The sequence below is a fragment of the Hibiscus syriacus genome, unplaced genomic scaffold, assembly GCF_006381635.1.
Source record: "Hibiscus syriacus cultivar Baekdansim isolate YM2019G1 unplaced genomic scaffold, ASM638163v2 tig00110705_pilon, whole genome shotgun sequence".
NCBI classification, from domain to species: Eukaryota; Viridiplantae; Streptophyta; class Magnoliopsida; order Malvales; family Malvaceae; genus Hibiscus; species Hibiscus syriacus.
Window position 1 is genome coordinate 674,757 of NW_024062831.1, and position 14,340 is coordinate 689,096.

Sequence of the window (14,340 nt, forward strand, 5' to 3'; positions counted from 1 at the left end):
ATCTAAACAATCTGTTTTAATACTTTTTACGTTTCACGCTTCTATATTAATTTAAGTATTGTTTTTATATTTTTTTATTAATTATATTTTATTTTTCATAATTTTACTTCATTATGGCTTTGATTTTATAAAAATTAATTAAAATTTTATTTAATGAAACTCTAGTTTAATTAAAATACAATTTTATTATATTTTTTCATTCTTATTTTTATTATTGAAGTTTTAAATTATTTCCATTTTAATCACTCGAATATGACATGACTTATTTTATTAATATCTTTTTATGACATTACATATTCTAATTTAATGTCATGTAAAATTATTTATAAAAAAACCCCTAAAATCCAAACCCCAAATTAAAAGAAAGCACTTTTCCTAGCATTCAAGTCAATATTCCTTCATTTTTGGTCACCCTTAGTCCATCGATCCTTTTTCCCCGACCGCCCTCTATCCATCGACCACTTCCTTTTCGATGACCCTCTGTCCACTAGTGTTGCACATCCCTAACCCTCATTGTGCAACCCCCTAAATCATAAACTCCAAATCAAAAGAAAGCCCTAAAACCCTATATTTTTTCGATCCCTTTTCCTTTTCGACCACCCTCCATCCATTGGCAATGCACGACCCCATAAATCCCAAACCCTCCTGATCACGCTCAAGAACCTCTCTCCCACCCCTGCTCCAAACACTCACTAATCTTACCAACACTTTACTTTGGTCGCGTGCCCTTACTCCCCTACCTAGCACGAGCTGCCCATATGTTCTACGACATCATCAGCCCGCCCTAACTTGCGTATTATACTCCAACACCGGAGACGAAGCTATGTTAGGGCCCAAAGGGCCCGTCCCCTATAAAAAAATTATATATTCAATAGATTTTGGTCTAATAATATTTTGGTTTATTTAAAAATAATTATTCAAATTAAAAAATATCACAATTTATTAAATATTTAATCAAGAAGGGGTCAAACTAAAGAAAAATAATCATGTGTTCCTAATTTTTTTTTGTCTAATAACAATTTATGATATTGTAAGTTTAAATATTAAACTAATTATCATTGTCTTCTTAATTTTGAGTTTAAATACCTAATAAACACTATATTTTTCCTAAAAAGTTCAATATTTCTGCCTCTGCAAATATTTAATCATGGCTCCGTCCCTGTCCAACACCTTGATCGTCTCAGATCCATATCCATATGCAACTACCTGACTTCAGTAATAAACAAAAACCTCAAAATCTTTGAACTTTAATTGAAATCTAAACCCTTAAACCCTAAATCATACCCCATAACATAATATAAAAATATTATAATCCTATATATTATATTTAAAACATAATATAAAAAATGTTTTTCTCAAAATATTATCAAACCAATTTTAACTCTATACTATTATTAGTTAAAAAAATTAAAATTAATTTTAATTTATTAAGTGATTTCAATGATAATATATATATATATATATATTTATAAATACCTTAAGTTTGATCAATTTCGTGAAGAGGGTGTATATTATCATTTAGTTAAAATTTTAAAACATATATTATTTTATAATTATATTATACTATTAAATAAAAAAAAAGTTATGTCCCTAGTACGTGTGAATATATTAGGCTCCTAGAAATCCCTTGGGTTGGGTCCGGAACTCCCTCACGCGTCTGTCACTTTAATTATCGTCTCCTCTTGTCTCAACCAACATGGCAACATCCATCATGTAAATTTCAGTCTCTGTTTCGCGTGTCTTCTCCACCGATTTTTCTCATTCATTTAATACCCTTTCCCTTCATCCAAACAACTCAAAGCATCCCCAAGAAAATATTCTGTTTTTAGGGGGTTTATTCTACCATGACTTTTCCATGGAAGAAAGCTAAATCAACCCTTCTCTCGCGGCTGGTTGCCGACCTCCACCGACCCCCCCAAAGCGGCAGAACCCTCGTGCTGGAGACTGGCTTCCCCACCTCCCTCGTCGATCTCTTCGTCAAGAATCGTGATCGGTTGAGAAAATCCCCTAAAAGGAAGTCCACTTCCCAGATCCAAACCCCTGTTGTTACCCGTCTACCTTCCTCGCCTCCCCGATCGTTCCCCGACCCTCCCTGCGAAGAAAAGGCACAATCTTCTGGGATAGATATTGGAAAATCGGTGATGGTTCAGAGAAAATGCGCGGGTGGTAGTAGGATCGGGTTCCGTGCGGCGGTTAAAGTTATTATTGTGGCGGCTCTAGCTGTTAGTACTAAACAGCTTACGCTTTGGATCATGATGGCTGCATTCTTGCTTTTTCTGTTAGAGTTTGGTTTCTCGCTGCCAGAATTTCAGTCCATTTTGTTGGGTTTTAAGAAATGGGATCGGGAACAAACACCATCAGCTGGGGAATTAAATGCGAAACAAGAAGCAACAACTGTTCTCCCTGGTTATGTTGAGTTGATTGATATGGAAATTGAATCGGAATTCAATTGCGTAGAGGAGACGCAGATGGAGACGAGAAGAGAAAGGAGTCGGAGTGGAAGATTCAAAAGACATTTGATTAAGAAATTAGTGCCGAAGAAATTGCGACCTGGAAAGAAGAAAAACGAGGATCAATGGAGAGCTGATATGCATAAAAGGGAGGAGCTTGAAGATGAATCACAACAAGTAAAGATATCAAGAGATGATCAAGTTTTATTGGTCAAAGAAGAAAAGTTGGAGAGAGGGTCATCGGGGCAGTGTCTGAGTGTGATTGTTCTAGCCGGGCTGCTTCTAGGTGGCCGGGGGGCTGCACTTTTGATTACACTTGTATGGTGCTTGATGCTAACATATATTAGGAGACTCAGATGTTGAAATCATCCATTCATGGTGACAATATCGATCGACACCCTAACTTCCGGTGACAATATCGATCGACACGTAACTTCCCATGACAATTTGAAGATACTGGTGACATTCAAAGAAGGCCTTACTTGATTTGTATGTAGTGAGGTAGTTGCAACGATTTTTTGTTGTAATTTGAAGTGAAAATTTACATTTACGTTCACATACAAGTTCAGAGAAGTGGGGGATTGGTAGTTGAGGTTTCCAAATGAGAAGTAAAAAAAATTCCAATTAAGGCACACATAATCACTTTCCACTAACGCACAACAGAGAAATGCCTTGAAAGAATCCGAAGAAACAACAAAAATGTAATAAAGTAAAAGCAATTAAACCGGTCATCCAGCTCCTTGCTCTCCAAAATGAAACCGTGATAGAACATGCGCACATAAACCTTCCATGTTGTCTCATCTACGGAGGATTCAATCAACGTTTGTCTATCACTGCCTGATGCATGACCCATCGAGGAGCTTCTTCCACCCAAAAGAGATCCTCCGACCCTGAGGAGGAGTCAGATGCCAGAAGGTGTGCAGCTTAGTTACTAGATCTCGGAATGAAACGAAATGCACACTCGGAAAACTTCTCGCCCGACGCCGTGCTTCCCAGGTAAGAGAGATCATTTCGGAGCCTCCATGTAGTGCATCGGTAAAGACTTGGTGAGTATTGAGTAGTTGCATTCATATGAAATGCAAAGTGTTAATTAAGGGCTTAAGTTTAGGATAATCACCAAAGTCAAATCTTAATTTTAAGTGAGATCATTCTTTTTATTAATTTCAATTATTTCGGTTGGTTAAGAATATATAGTGTTTCAAGTATGAAATTGCAACATGGGTGCCCTATTTTAATTAGGGTGTTTATTTTTCAGTTTTAACCAAATTAATCAATTGAATCGAATTAGCTCGATTAAAAAGATCTGTCACCAAATTGGTTCGATCAGAAAACCTTTAATTACGTTCAAAATCGATTAATTAATCAAATTAATTGAATTAACTGAAAATATTAAATATTAAATATATATTATATATAAAGCTCAAACTCATTAAAAATTAAGACTCAGTTATTTTTTAACCAAACTAGACCTATTAAATTATCAAGACCTAATTAAATTTTAACCCAATAAAATATATATATATTAAAATCAAATTAATCTAACTTAAAAAAATTATTAAAAAATTTGGTTTATTCGACTATCGACCGAAGTAACCGAAATTTATTTGGTTCGGTTAATATTTTCAAAAAAAGTTTGGTACGATTAACAGTTAAAGAAAAATAGTTTGGTTAATTCTGTTAATGAAAATTCGATTCGGTCAGTAGCCAAATTAACCATTTGAACACCCCTAATTTTGATACATATATTTCATAACGTGAAAAATTGGTTTTATTTTTTAAGGAGTATAGAGAATGGTTTTTCTCAATGTTTTAAAAATCGGACCAGACATTGAACCGGTGAAGGTACTGGTTCAACCGCGGTTGAACCAGATTTTATATAAAATAATATTTTTTTAATTTTACATAATATTCAAAGCAATATTAATATATATGTAACACTTTTTTTAAGTTTACAGTATTAAAAGGTATAAAAATATCACAAGTTATAACATATATAAATTAAAACCCATAAAATCAAGTGAAACATAATATTTAAAGTAAAACATATTAAATAATAAATATAATTATATAAATATAACCAAAAAAATAAAATTGGGGCTTAAAAAAAGCATAACAAATGATGTCATTTGGTTTAATTTTTTTAAAAACAATCTTACATGACTAAGAAACATAGAAGAGCATCCCAAAAGTTTAAAGAGTAAAAATATGAGAACAAAACAATCCTACATGGCTAAGAAACATAGAAGAGCATCCCAACTTACTTCTATAAATAATAGAGGTAATTTGACATTCAAAATCATGGAGCCTTTGGTGAGCACAGAGTGAACTATTCTTTCGCTTCAATTGAGCTCAAATTTTAGGCTTCAATCGAACTTCTAATTTTTTTTTTTAGTTTGAGCCTTTTCGAGTTCAAGTTTTAATATTATATTTCGAGTTCGAGTTGAACTTGATAATTTTTAGCTCGTGAGTTTTTGAGTCGAGTTGTGCTTACTTTTAAAGTTTTCGAGTTCGAGTCGAGCTCAGCAATACTCTAATTTAACTTGGCTCGTTGAACAAACGACGTCGTTTGGTTTAAAAAAAATTTAAAAGAAAAAAAGTGAACCGGCGGTTCAAACCGGTTTTGCCGGTTTTCAGTCGGTTCTCCCCGGTTCTACCGATTTCCAGCCGGTTCTATTGGTTTTCAGGCGGTTTGTTGCCAGACCGGTTTTGTCAGGTAACCGGACCGGACAGGCCACCGGTTCACGGTTCAACCGGCTGGTCCGATTTTGATAACCATGATTTTTCTAATAGTCGGTTCTCCCCGGTTCTACCGATTTCCAGCCGGTTCTACTGGTTTTCAGACGGTTCGTTGCCAGACCGGTTTTGTCAGGTAACCGGACCGGACAGACCACCGGTTCACGGTTCAACCTGTTGAACCGACTGGTCCGATTTTGATAACCATGATTTTTCTAATACTGTCGAAGTCGTTAAGAAACTTACAACTGATATTATTTTTTTATCAAAGACGTCAAATAATTTTTTTTTTGATATTTTAATTTTTTAAGCGTGTTAATTATTTTTCCAATACAATTATTGCATATATGATATTGCTAACTATTCCTGTGATAGTTACAACATTCAAAAGAAGTTTTTCAAAGTTAAAATTACTCAAATCATACTTGTGTAGTTCTATGACACGGGAAAAGTTTAAGGACTAATTTTGGTGACGATCGAAAATGAGGTTTTGGATAAAGTTATGTATGAGGATTTGATTGATGAATTTACTTCAAATAATGCTTGGAGGATGAGATTTATTAAGTTACAATCTTGTAAGTTATTGAATATCTCTTATTGATTTGGCTTTGCTTTCTTAACAAAACAATTAAAACAATTTGTTTGATAAAGTTAAATTATTTTTCTGTGGCTTATCGATGAAATATTAAATTAATTGTTTAAAATAATAGAATATGTTTTCGTTTATAACAACATATTTTTTAGTTTTCACTAAAGACCCCGAAAATATCCGAGATAGCTCCACCCATTCTTAGGTGGCGTTTGGTTCGCTAGAATGTTTCTGAGGGAATTGAAATCTGTGAAGGAATTGGAATCTATCCGGAATTGGAATTTGAATTGTAAACATGTTTGGTTGGCAGGAAATTGAATTGGAATCCAATTCCATATTCTGTTTGGTTCGCAGACATGTTAGATGAATTTGATTTCAGTAATGTAAAATGACATAATTGCCCTTCTTGCTTTTTTTTTTGCTTTATTTTAGTTTGTTTTATAACTCACATGTAGCAATATATTATAAAAATTTAAAAAATATTACATTTTCATTTTATTGGTTGATTATTCATTTCAATAAATTATAAAAATCATGCTAATAAACATCATCAGTTAAAATCATCGCAATTAGGGATGACCGTGGGTCGGGTTGGGTAGGGTTTTTGGTCCACCCGATTTGACCCGAGAACAAGGGAACCTCCGCCCGAGACCCGACCAAAATAAAGTTTCACCCGACCCGAGAACAATGACTTAATTGAAAAAAAAATTATATATAGAGGTGTATTATTGTAATTATTCATAAACCCTAGACCCTAAACCCAACCCGAATAGCACACTTAAAAAAGCCTGACCCGACCCCAAAAATTTAAAAAAAAAATCTGACTCGATCCCGAATTTAAAAAAAAAACCCGACCGGACCCCAACCCGAATATCAAACTTAAAAAAACCTGACCCGACCCGATCTCGATTTTTTTAAATCTGACCCGAATACCAAAAGATTAATGAGGATAGTATGGTCAAATTTCATATTCCCTCTTCCGAAGGATTTCAATTCCATCATGTTATGGATGGAATTTACTTTCCCTCGTTTAATGGAATTGGATTCCAATTCCCCCTTTGAAATCTTGAACCAAACATGGGAAAGTGTTAGAATTGGATTTTAATTCCCCCTAATTCCAAAGGATTCAACGAACCAAACGCCACCTTAGTATTATCATTGAATACTTAATTATAATACTTTCCAACTTTAAAAGCACAGCTCTTATGTAATACAATAATGTTTTTTTTACAAAAAAACTAAGGTAGTGTTGAGAAAATTCAACCTTCATGTTTTGGATCTTCAATGTAATAAAAAAATCTAATTAAATCACTTCACAATAATATTTAAAGACCATCATTTATATGTGTAAGTCCTCTAGAAAAATAAATAAATTATTTTGAGCATAAAATCTTGTTAAAATAATTTTAAAAAAAACTGTGATCGACTATCCAGAGAAGTGGTAGTAAGGGTGGGCACTTCACCAATCACATTGGGTTTCTGAATTAATTGAAAAAATAAGTTAAAATTAAAATTGACAGCCACATAAGTATTGACATACATCCATCCATTTAATAGATTAAACGTTTCAAAAAAAATGATCACAAATGACTGAGAGATAAACTCCCTTTATGTTTTTGTCTCTCCCACATAAAAATATCGATTAATGATCGTTATCTTATCGACTACGACTTTTAATCTGAAGAAAAAGTAGATCTCAAATGACTGACGAGATAATATGATTCTCATTAACTATTATTTTATTTGCACCATTTAAATTGAACATATTTTACGTTTAATATTTCTATTCAAATTAGTTTATGTTGGAATAATTACGGGTTAAAACAGGTAGACATAATAATTTATTTTTTAACGCCACAGCTGAAATCGTAATTCCTTTGTATTTGTTTTTTTGGGTTCAAAAAAAGGAAGATACACAGAATCACAGCTTTAGACAGAAGCAACAAGGAATTGGATGATTGACCGTTGACCTCCCGCATTTCCTTAATTTCCCCGTTCCGTTTCTGCCACTAAGGACCAATAATTACAAATCTATATGGTAATCCCCGTAGTTATCTCAAAAGTCAGAGGGCATAAACGTTATTTCCGTAATGTATTTAAAACTAAAATAATAGAAGGTACAGCTAAGCCAAGCGGACATAATAATTCTGCGGATAGTAAACCCCACTTTTAAAAGCGCGCGTGATGACCCGAGCTGCCAAAACACAAGTAGAGGGAGAGAACGAGAAGTAGGGTTATATTATCGAATACTACCAAGTTTGACTCAACTCGTTTTGTAAATATATAATTGAGTTCAATTATTAAGTTCGACTTACACTTAAAATAAAATATTGAAGTTTGACTTCAGTCAAAAATTCGTGAGCTTAAAATTTTTAAACTCAATTTAATATTAAAATTGAAGCTCGACTCAAATTTAAAAAAAAATTTGAACTCAAAATATTCTCACACTTATTTCAATTGAAGCTCAAATTTAAGTTTAAACCTGAATCTGAAGTATATGAAAGACTTATATTATATTTAAAAAAACCACATATAAATCTTAAAATTATTAATAATTTAATTTAAAAAATCTAAAAAATTATTTATATTTTGAATTATTCATGAGATTTTTAAGTGGGATATCAAATAATTCGTTTCTGCTCGTTAAGAATTTGAGCATAAATCAAACATGAATCAAGTTTATTTGATATAATAATTAATTAAACTTTAACCGAATTAATATCGAATAACTCACAATTTATCTTATTTAATTTAGGATGAAGGCGACGACGGTCGCGTGAGAAATCGAAATTCAGAATGTAAAGCGGTGGTAGGGCAAACGATGTATAATTAATTCAAGAGTCTTTTTCTCTTTTATCTAACTTTTGCTTTCTCTTCCCTCCCAACTCTCTCTCTCTCTCCCTCTCCCTCTCTCCCTCTCTCTCTCTCTCCCCCACCTAAACCTAATTCATTTTGATTGTTAGAGGAGAGGGTGAACTGAAGAAGAAGAAGAAGAAGAAGACATCAGAGAAAGCTCTTGTGAATTCTGATTTGTTAGATTTTTGGAGTAACGCAGAAGAAGATTAAAAGGAAGAAGAAGATGACTCCAGCTAATTTGACAGGGCTATTCGGTGACACCACTTACACTAAGGTGTTCGTTGGAGGTCTGGCATGGGAGACTCACAAGGATACCATGAAGAAGTACTTTGAGCAATTCGGTGACATCTTGGAGGCTGTCGTCATCACTGATAAGGCCACCGGCAGATCTAAAGGCTATGGATTCGTATACTCCCTTTTCCTTTCTGTTTTTCAACTTCATTCACATATAATATTTCTTATTGATCTAGTAACTAGCCATGTGTTCTAAAAGAAAAATGAAACGGAATTGATCGTTTGGGGAAAATGGAGATTGAAAATGTAATGTTTTCTTTTGGATAATTATTGTTATTGATGTGATAGGTGACGTTTAAAGAACCGGATGCGGCCACGAGAGCTTGCGTGGATGCTGCTCCGGTGATCGATGGGAGAAGGGCTAACTGCAACCTTGCTTCTTTGGGTGTTCAAAGATCCAAGCCCTCTACTCCAAAACATGGTGATGAACCGCTTTCTTTTTTCCATCCCACTTGTTTCCCAATGATCTGTGGGATTTTTTTTAATCTGAATTTATTAGGATTTAGGTGATCGCATAAATATCTCAGATCTGGAGTAAAAGATCAAATATGTCATTTCTTTTTTGCTTTATTGTTAGTTAGTTATCATCAAGTTTAGCAAGTGGTTACTATATACTTAACGTTATCAGTAAAAAAGAAAGTTGATATCCAGGGCCCAAGCAAACATTCCATTTTCATGCAAAAAAAATAAAATTCACCACGGAATATAGCGACGAATATTCCTCAACAAGTGGAAACTTTACTAAATTATGATCGTAATGCTGCATGGGAAGCGTACTAAATCATGTCTTCTTCTGTTTGTAAAATTCTGCGAAGTAAGAATAGTAGTAGAAAATATCGAAATATTACCATTATATTTGTTGTTGTTATTAGGGTTTGTAATTCATTCGTGCATTAAAGGAGCAATATTGTTAGTTGTTTTGGTTTAAAAAGTGAGTGATTTAGTAAATATGAAATGGTGGGCTGGTGTTTGCAGATTGAGGAGGTTGGGTGGGGAAAATTATTATATATTTTTAAATATTTTCTTTGTATTTTGTATTGACAGATTGTTTTCACTCCTAAAATTTCATAAGTTCATCTCCTCTCAAAATTTTAAAATTATCTCCTATTATAAAATATATGGCCGTCCTCGTTTACTTGCAGGCAGGAATTTTAGGGTAGTGAGCGCATTTCAGACAGGGTTAGGAGGAGGAGCGGGGAATGCAACAGCTTTTGCTTCGGCAGCAACCTTCCCCCCTCATTATGCCATCCAACAAGGGATCCCTTGTAATCTTTATGGGTACGCATACTTCTCTCTTCTCTTCTTCTCCTCGCGTGCCATTAAACTAATTAACAAACACATTAATTATTACATCTTCTCTCTCTATCTTCTTCTACCTATTTCTCTCTCTCTATATATAAATATGTCTCGAATATAATGATGACCATTCATGTGATGTTTTGAATGTAGTACACATGACATTTCATATATAAGTTATATTAATATATTAAAGAGCATGTTATGTTTTGCTTTTGCATGCAAAATGCACATGCATGCCCCAGCTATAATAGCATATTGCATGTTTCTGCTTTGATTTAAAATGCTAATATCATTTGGCTAAACTTTATTTCTGCACCCATTCTTTTAGGTACTCTTCATACTCGCCAGATTACTCTAATTACCCCACGGTTTGTACACATTTCTTTCTCTTTCTCTTTCTCTCTCTAAATATTTATATTTTCTTTTTGCTTTATCTTCAATGCACCTTAGGATGCGTTTCAAGTTCACTTTTTTCTTTAATTAATCTCCTCTTAAAATGGAAAATAATCATAATTACGTGAAGCGATTAATAATAAATTTTACGATGGTTTAAATTAATAATCACTAATAAAAAAACACTAATCATGGGTGGCGGCAAGAGGAAAAGCTAATTTTCCTTACTTTTTCGCTGGTTGTACCTGGCGGTTGGAAGATAGCTTTGTTCCACTTTTTGTGATTCTTTTTTGACAATAATTTAATATAGTTTTGTGCTTGATAAAATGCGCGTCTATAAATTTATAAATTAACAGAAGATTTTGATTATCGACGGAATTAGTATAACTGGTAAACAGTTTGACATCACTTAAGTGTCGAGTTTAAGGTCTTATGTACGTAAAAAATTCATGTTGAAAGAATCAACTATCAAAATTAAATGTGTGACAAGGGTCATTTTAAATTAATCAAAACAAAGTCCTAAGGAATCGAGAGAGCAACAAAAGAAATATATAAGATCTCGATTGTACTTCTTTTTAATAACTAATATCCTACGATAATTTAATGTCAGTGTATACATTTATATTATTAGCATGCATCAAACATAAATCTGGTTAATGTTACCGAATAAAGTGTTTTTCGTGTTGGTAATATTAGCCAATAAAGTTAAAGAATGACAAACATGGGGTGAAACATGTTATCTGTACGTCTGACTAGGGTCAGACCCTTTGTACTGATTGGCCCAGCATTTGACATTAGCACTTGCATTTCCATATGCATACAGTTGTTGGTGTCTTTGCTTTGTCCTCAACAGCTTCATCATTAGAAATTGGAACGGTGGTCCATCCCCCTCCATTATTCTTCTAAAATTTTGTGAACATTTACCAGTCTTCATTCCTACTCCTAGCTAGGTTTGTTCCAATGGAGTGTGTCTTTACCAGTGATTCTGAAACTTACATTTTCATGGCCATAAAGTCTGTTGTTGCCCCCATATGCATATATTGAGCAATTGTGTGTTATGGTTCAGAGCTACTATAATGTGTATGGAGGAGCCGCTGCACAGTTCCCGATGTACGGTGCCGGGCCGGGTGGGTTGATCACCAGTGCCGGAACAACATTCTACCCCTATCTTCAATTCGGAGAAGGAACCGGGGGCGGAGCCACTGCCTACTCTTCCGGCCAAGGATATGGTGTTCAGTATCCACATCATCTCTTTCAGTTCTCTACTGGGAGTTACCCGCAGCACTATGGTGCACCCATGTCTCTTGCTCCTACTCCGGCCTTGCAATCAGGTTTGTAGTAATAGTATTTAAATCAATTTCCTCCAATGACATGCAATCAAATTTGTATTCACTGGAATAAGATGGTAATTTCTGTTCCACAGGCGTGACCATGTCTCTTCATACATCTGCAATCCCACATCGTTGAAGAGACTCATTCCAAGCAAAGTTTAATCGGCTGCTCTAAATTCTACCTTTGGTCTAACCATGGTTCTATTTCTCCCTCTAACTCGAATCAAAGGCCCAGCCCAAGGTTGGCATCTGGGTCATTGAACACTGGATAAGCCCCCCATAGTGGCACCACTCCAATGACATGCATGTTTATTTTTCCCACTGCATCGTTTTCAAACAAGGGTTCCATGAAGAGAACCAAAGCATTTTTATCTGAATGCCAACTTCAGCTATTGGATCAGCTAAGTTGGGAGAAGTTTTTGTGCCCTGGAAAAAGGCAAACTAAAACAGACTTTTTTGTTACTTTTAGCCTAGGCAAGGCTCATAAACAAAACAAAATGGTTTGCAATAACTGTAAATTTCAACAACACAAAAAGCAAGCCTCACATAAATGGCAAATCACCTCTTTTGACAATGAGGCAGTTTTTAGCAGAAAAACTGAGGGCATCGTATGCCCCCAAGTTATTTTTTATTCCCTTTTTTGTGCATTGACATCTAGTCATAGGGGTTTAGAAACTAGGAGAACATGTAGTCATATTTTTAAAAATGTTTTTTTTTTATAAAAAAACATCACTTCAGATCTTATTATAATATGTCTGAAGCAAACAGTGTCTTCTCTTAGGGAAAGGGAAGATAATGTTTTACTAACACTTGTAAATCCAATGTGGCTAAACTTTGGGAAGTATTAGCCCCTTTTTCTATTAAACTATAACTAGTGTTTGCATCTAGTAGTAACTCCATGAATGGATGTGGAGTTCAAAGCATTTGCATGCAACCCTAGGAGATATTTTGGTTCCTTAGGGTTCTTCTCTTCTAACGGACCAACCATGGTTAGGACTTAGGTAATCTTCATCGCTCTCCTTTCCTTTTTTCCTCCATCTCTTCTCGTTGAACTTGTCAATCTTTATATGTGTATGCCTATGGATTTGGATTGTAAACTAGGGATATTCTTCTCCATCCATGACCATGATGCGTGGTTTGAGAATGAATTTGCTACTTTCAACTATGCTGAATTTCAGACTCTCTATGTCTATGTTGCTAATGCTTTGTTCTTGATGTCCCAAACTTCAAATTTTGTCGTGTTTTATTATATTTGCCTCAAATTAACTAGTTTACTACATATATGTCAACTATTTCCTTTCGACTTTTTTTTTTTTGGTTTTTTGGCAACATAAACTACTGCCTCAGCCCATTTTATCCTTGGAGAAAAGCTGCTTCATCTCAACCAAGATTTAGTTAATCAAAAGAGTGGGAAAACATTTTAAAGATGAGATCACAGCTCCATATCACTGAACTAGAATATTTCCAGAACTTTTGTTTCCCCCCCTTATATGTTTGGGTTTTGATTAGTTTGATGGTGAAGTCAAGTTTTCAAACAAACCGTGGAGTCTCAATCCCACTATATTTGGGGCCAACTACAACAACCAACCAATATTTACACCGGCTACACATTTTTTTAGTCATTCACAGGACTTTGATGAGTAACACTGTAAACAATACTTATTATTGTTATTTAAATATAATTTAAATACTTTAAAATAATACATAAATCATATTCTATGTATTGAATCAGAGGAAATATGCTTTGGAGTTAGCTGACGATACACGGATAAGGAGAGCAAATATGCTTTGGAGTTAGTTGACGATACATGGACAAGGAGAGCCAAAACTACTTTGACTCCTCTAGAACAAAACAAGAAACTCACCATAGTTAAGTTTGACACGATTATAGAGTCATACAATCAAGATGATTTGCCGCAATACAGAATAATATTTCAAAGATTGGTTGGAAGGTTGGTTTATTTTCCCACACAAGAAGGCCGCATAGCACAATTGTAGTACATTTTCTGAGTAAATATATGCAGCAGTCGAAACAATCACATCTTGAATCAGTTCTGAGGTGGTGATCAGGTACATTAAGAAAAATATAGGATAGGGTGCTTCAAGTAAAAGTCAACTTATTATTTAGATTGGACATCATGCCCTATGACTAGAAGATCAGTAACATGGTTTTGTGTTAAACTTGGACATTCTTTGGTTTCTTGGAAGTCAAAAAAGTAAAGCACTGTTGCAAGATCATCAGCAGAAGCTGAACATAGAAGCATGATTGTTACCGCTACTGAAATAGTCTGTAAAATGGTTTGTTGAAGGAGTTTGGGGTAAAAGAAACATAACCTGCTCGATTGATGTGTGATAGTAAAGTTGCTCTTCAAATCGAGTTTTTTATGAGAGAACT

The 14,340-nt window shown here is 34.4% G+C and overlaps 2 protein-coding genes across 3 annotated transcripts; both read left to right on the forward strand.

Moving 5' to 3' along the window:
- The first annotated feature begins 297 nt into the window (after positions 1–297).
- On the forward strand, positions 298–3,110 carry LOC120138744. Of its 2 annotated transcripts, XM_039154159.1 has the most exons (4): positions 298–308; positions 779–781; positions 1,802–2,350; positions 2,390–3,110. In XM_039154159.1, the coding sequence occupies exons 3-4, from the start codon at positions 1,845–1,847 to the stop codon at positions 2,811–2,813; spliced, it is 930 nt and encodes a 309-aa protein (XP_039010090.1). In that variant the 5' UTR covers positions 298–308; positions 779–781; positions 1,802–1,844; the 3' UTR covers positions 2,814–3,110. The 2 variants fall into 2 exon arrangements, with proteins under 2 accessions (XP_039010090.1, XP_039010089.1); XM_039154158.1 differs by having other exon boundaries at positions 1,802–3,110.
- A 5,533-nt stretch (positions 3,111–8,643) lies between these two features.
- On the forward strand, positions 8,644–13,110 carry LOC120138745 (RNA-binding protein 24-B-like). The gene is made up of 6 exons (XM_039154160.1): positions 8,644–9,034; positions 9,211–9,343; positions 10,065–10,200; positions 10,550–10,589; positions 11,681–11,945; positions 12,038–13,110. Exons 1-6 carry the CDS (start codon positions 8,852–8,854, stop codon positions 12,079–12,081), a joined length of 801 nt encoding a protein of 266 aa, XP_039010091.1. The 5' UTR covers positions 8,644–8,851; the 3' UTR covers positions 12,082–13,110.
- The last annotated feature ends 1,230 nt before the right edge of the window (positions 13,111–14,340 follow it).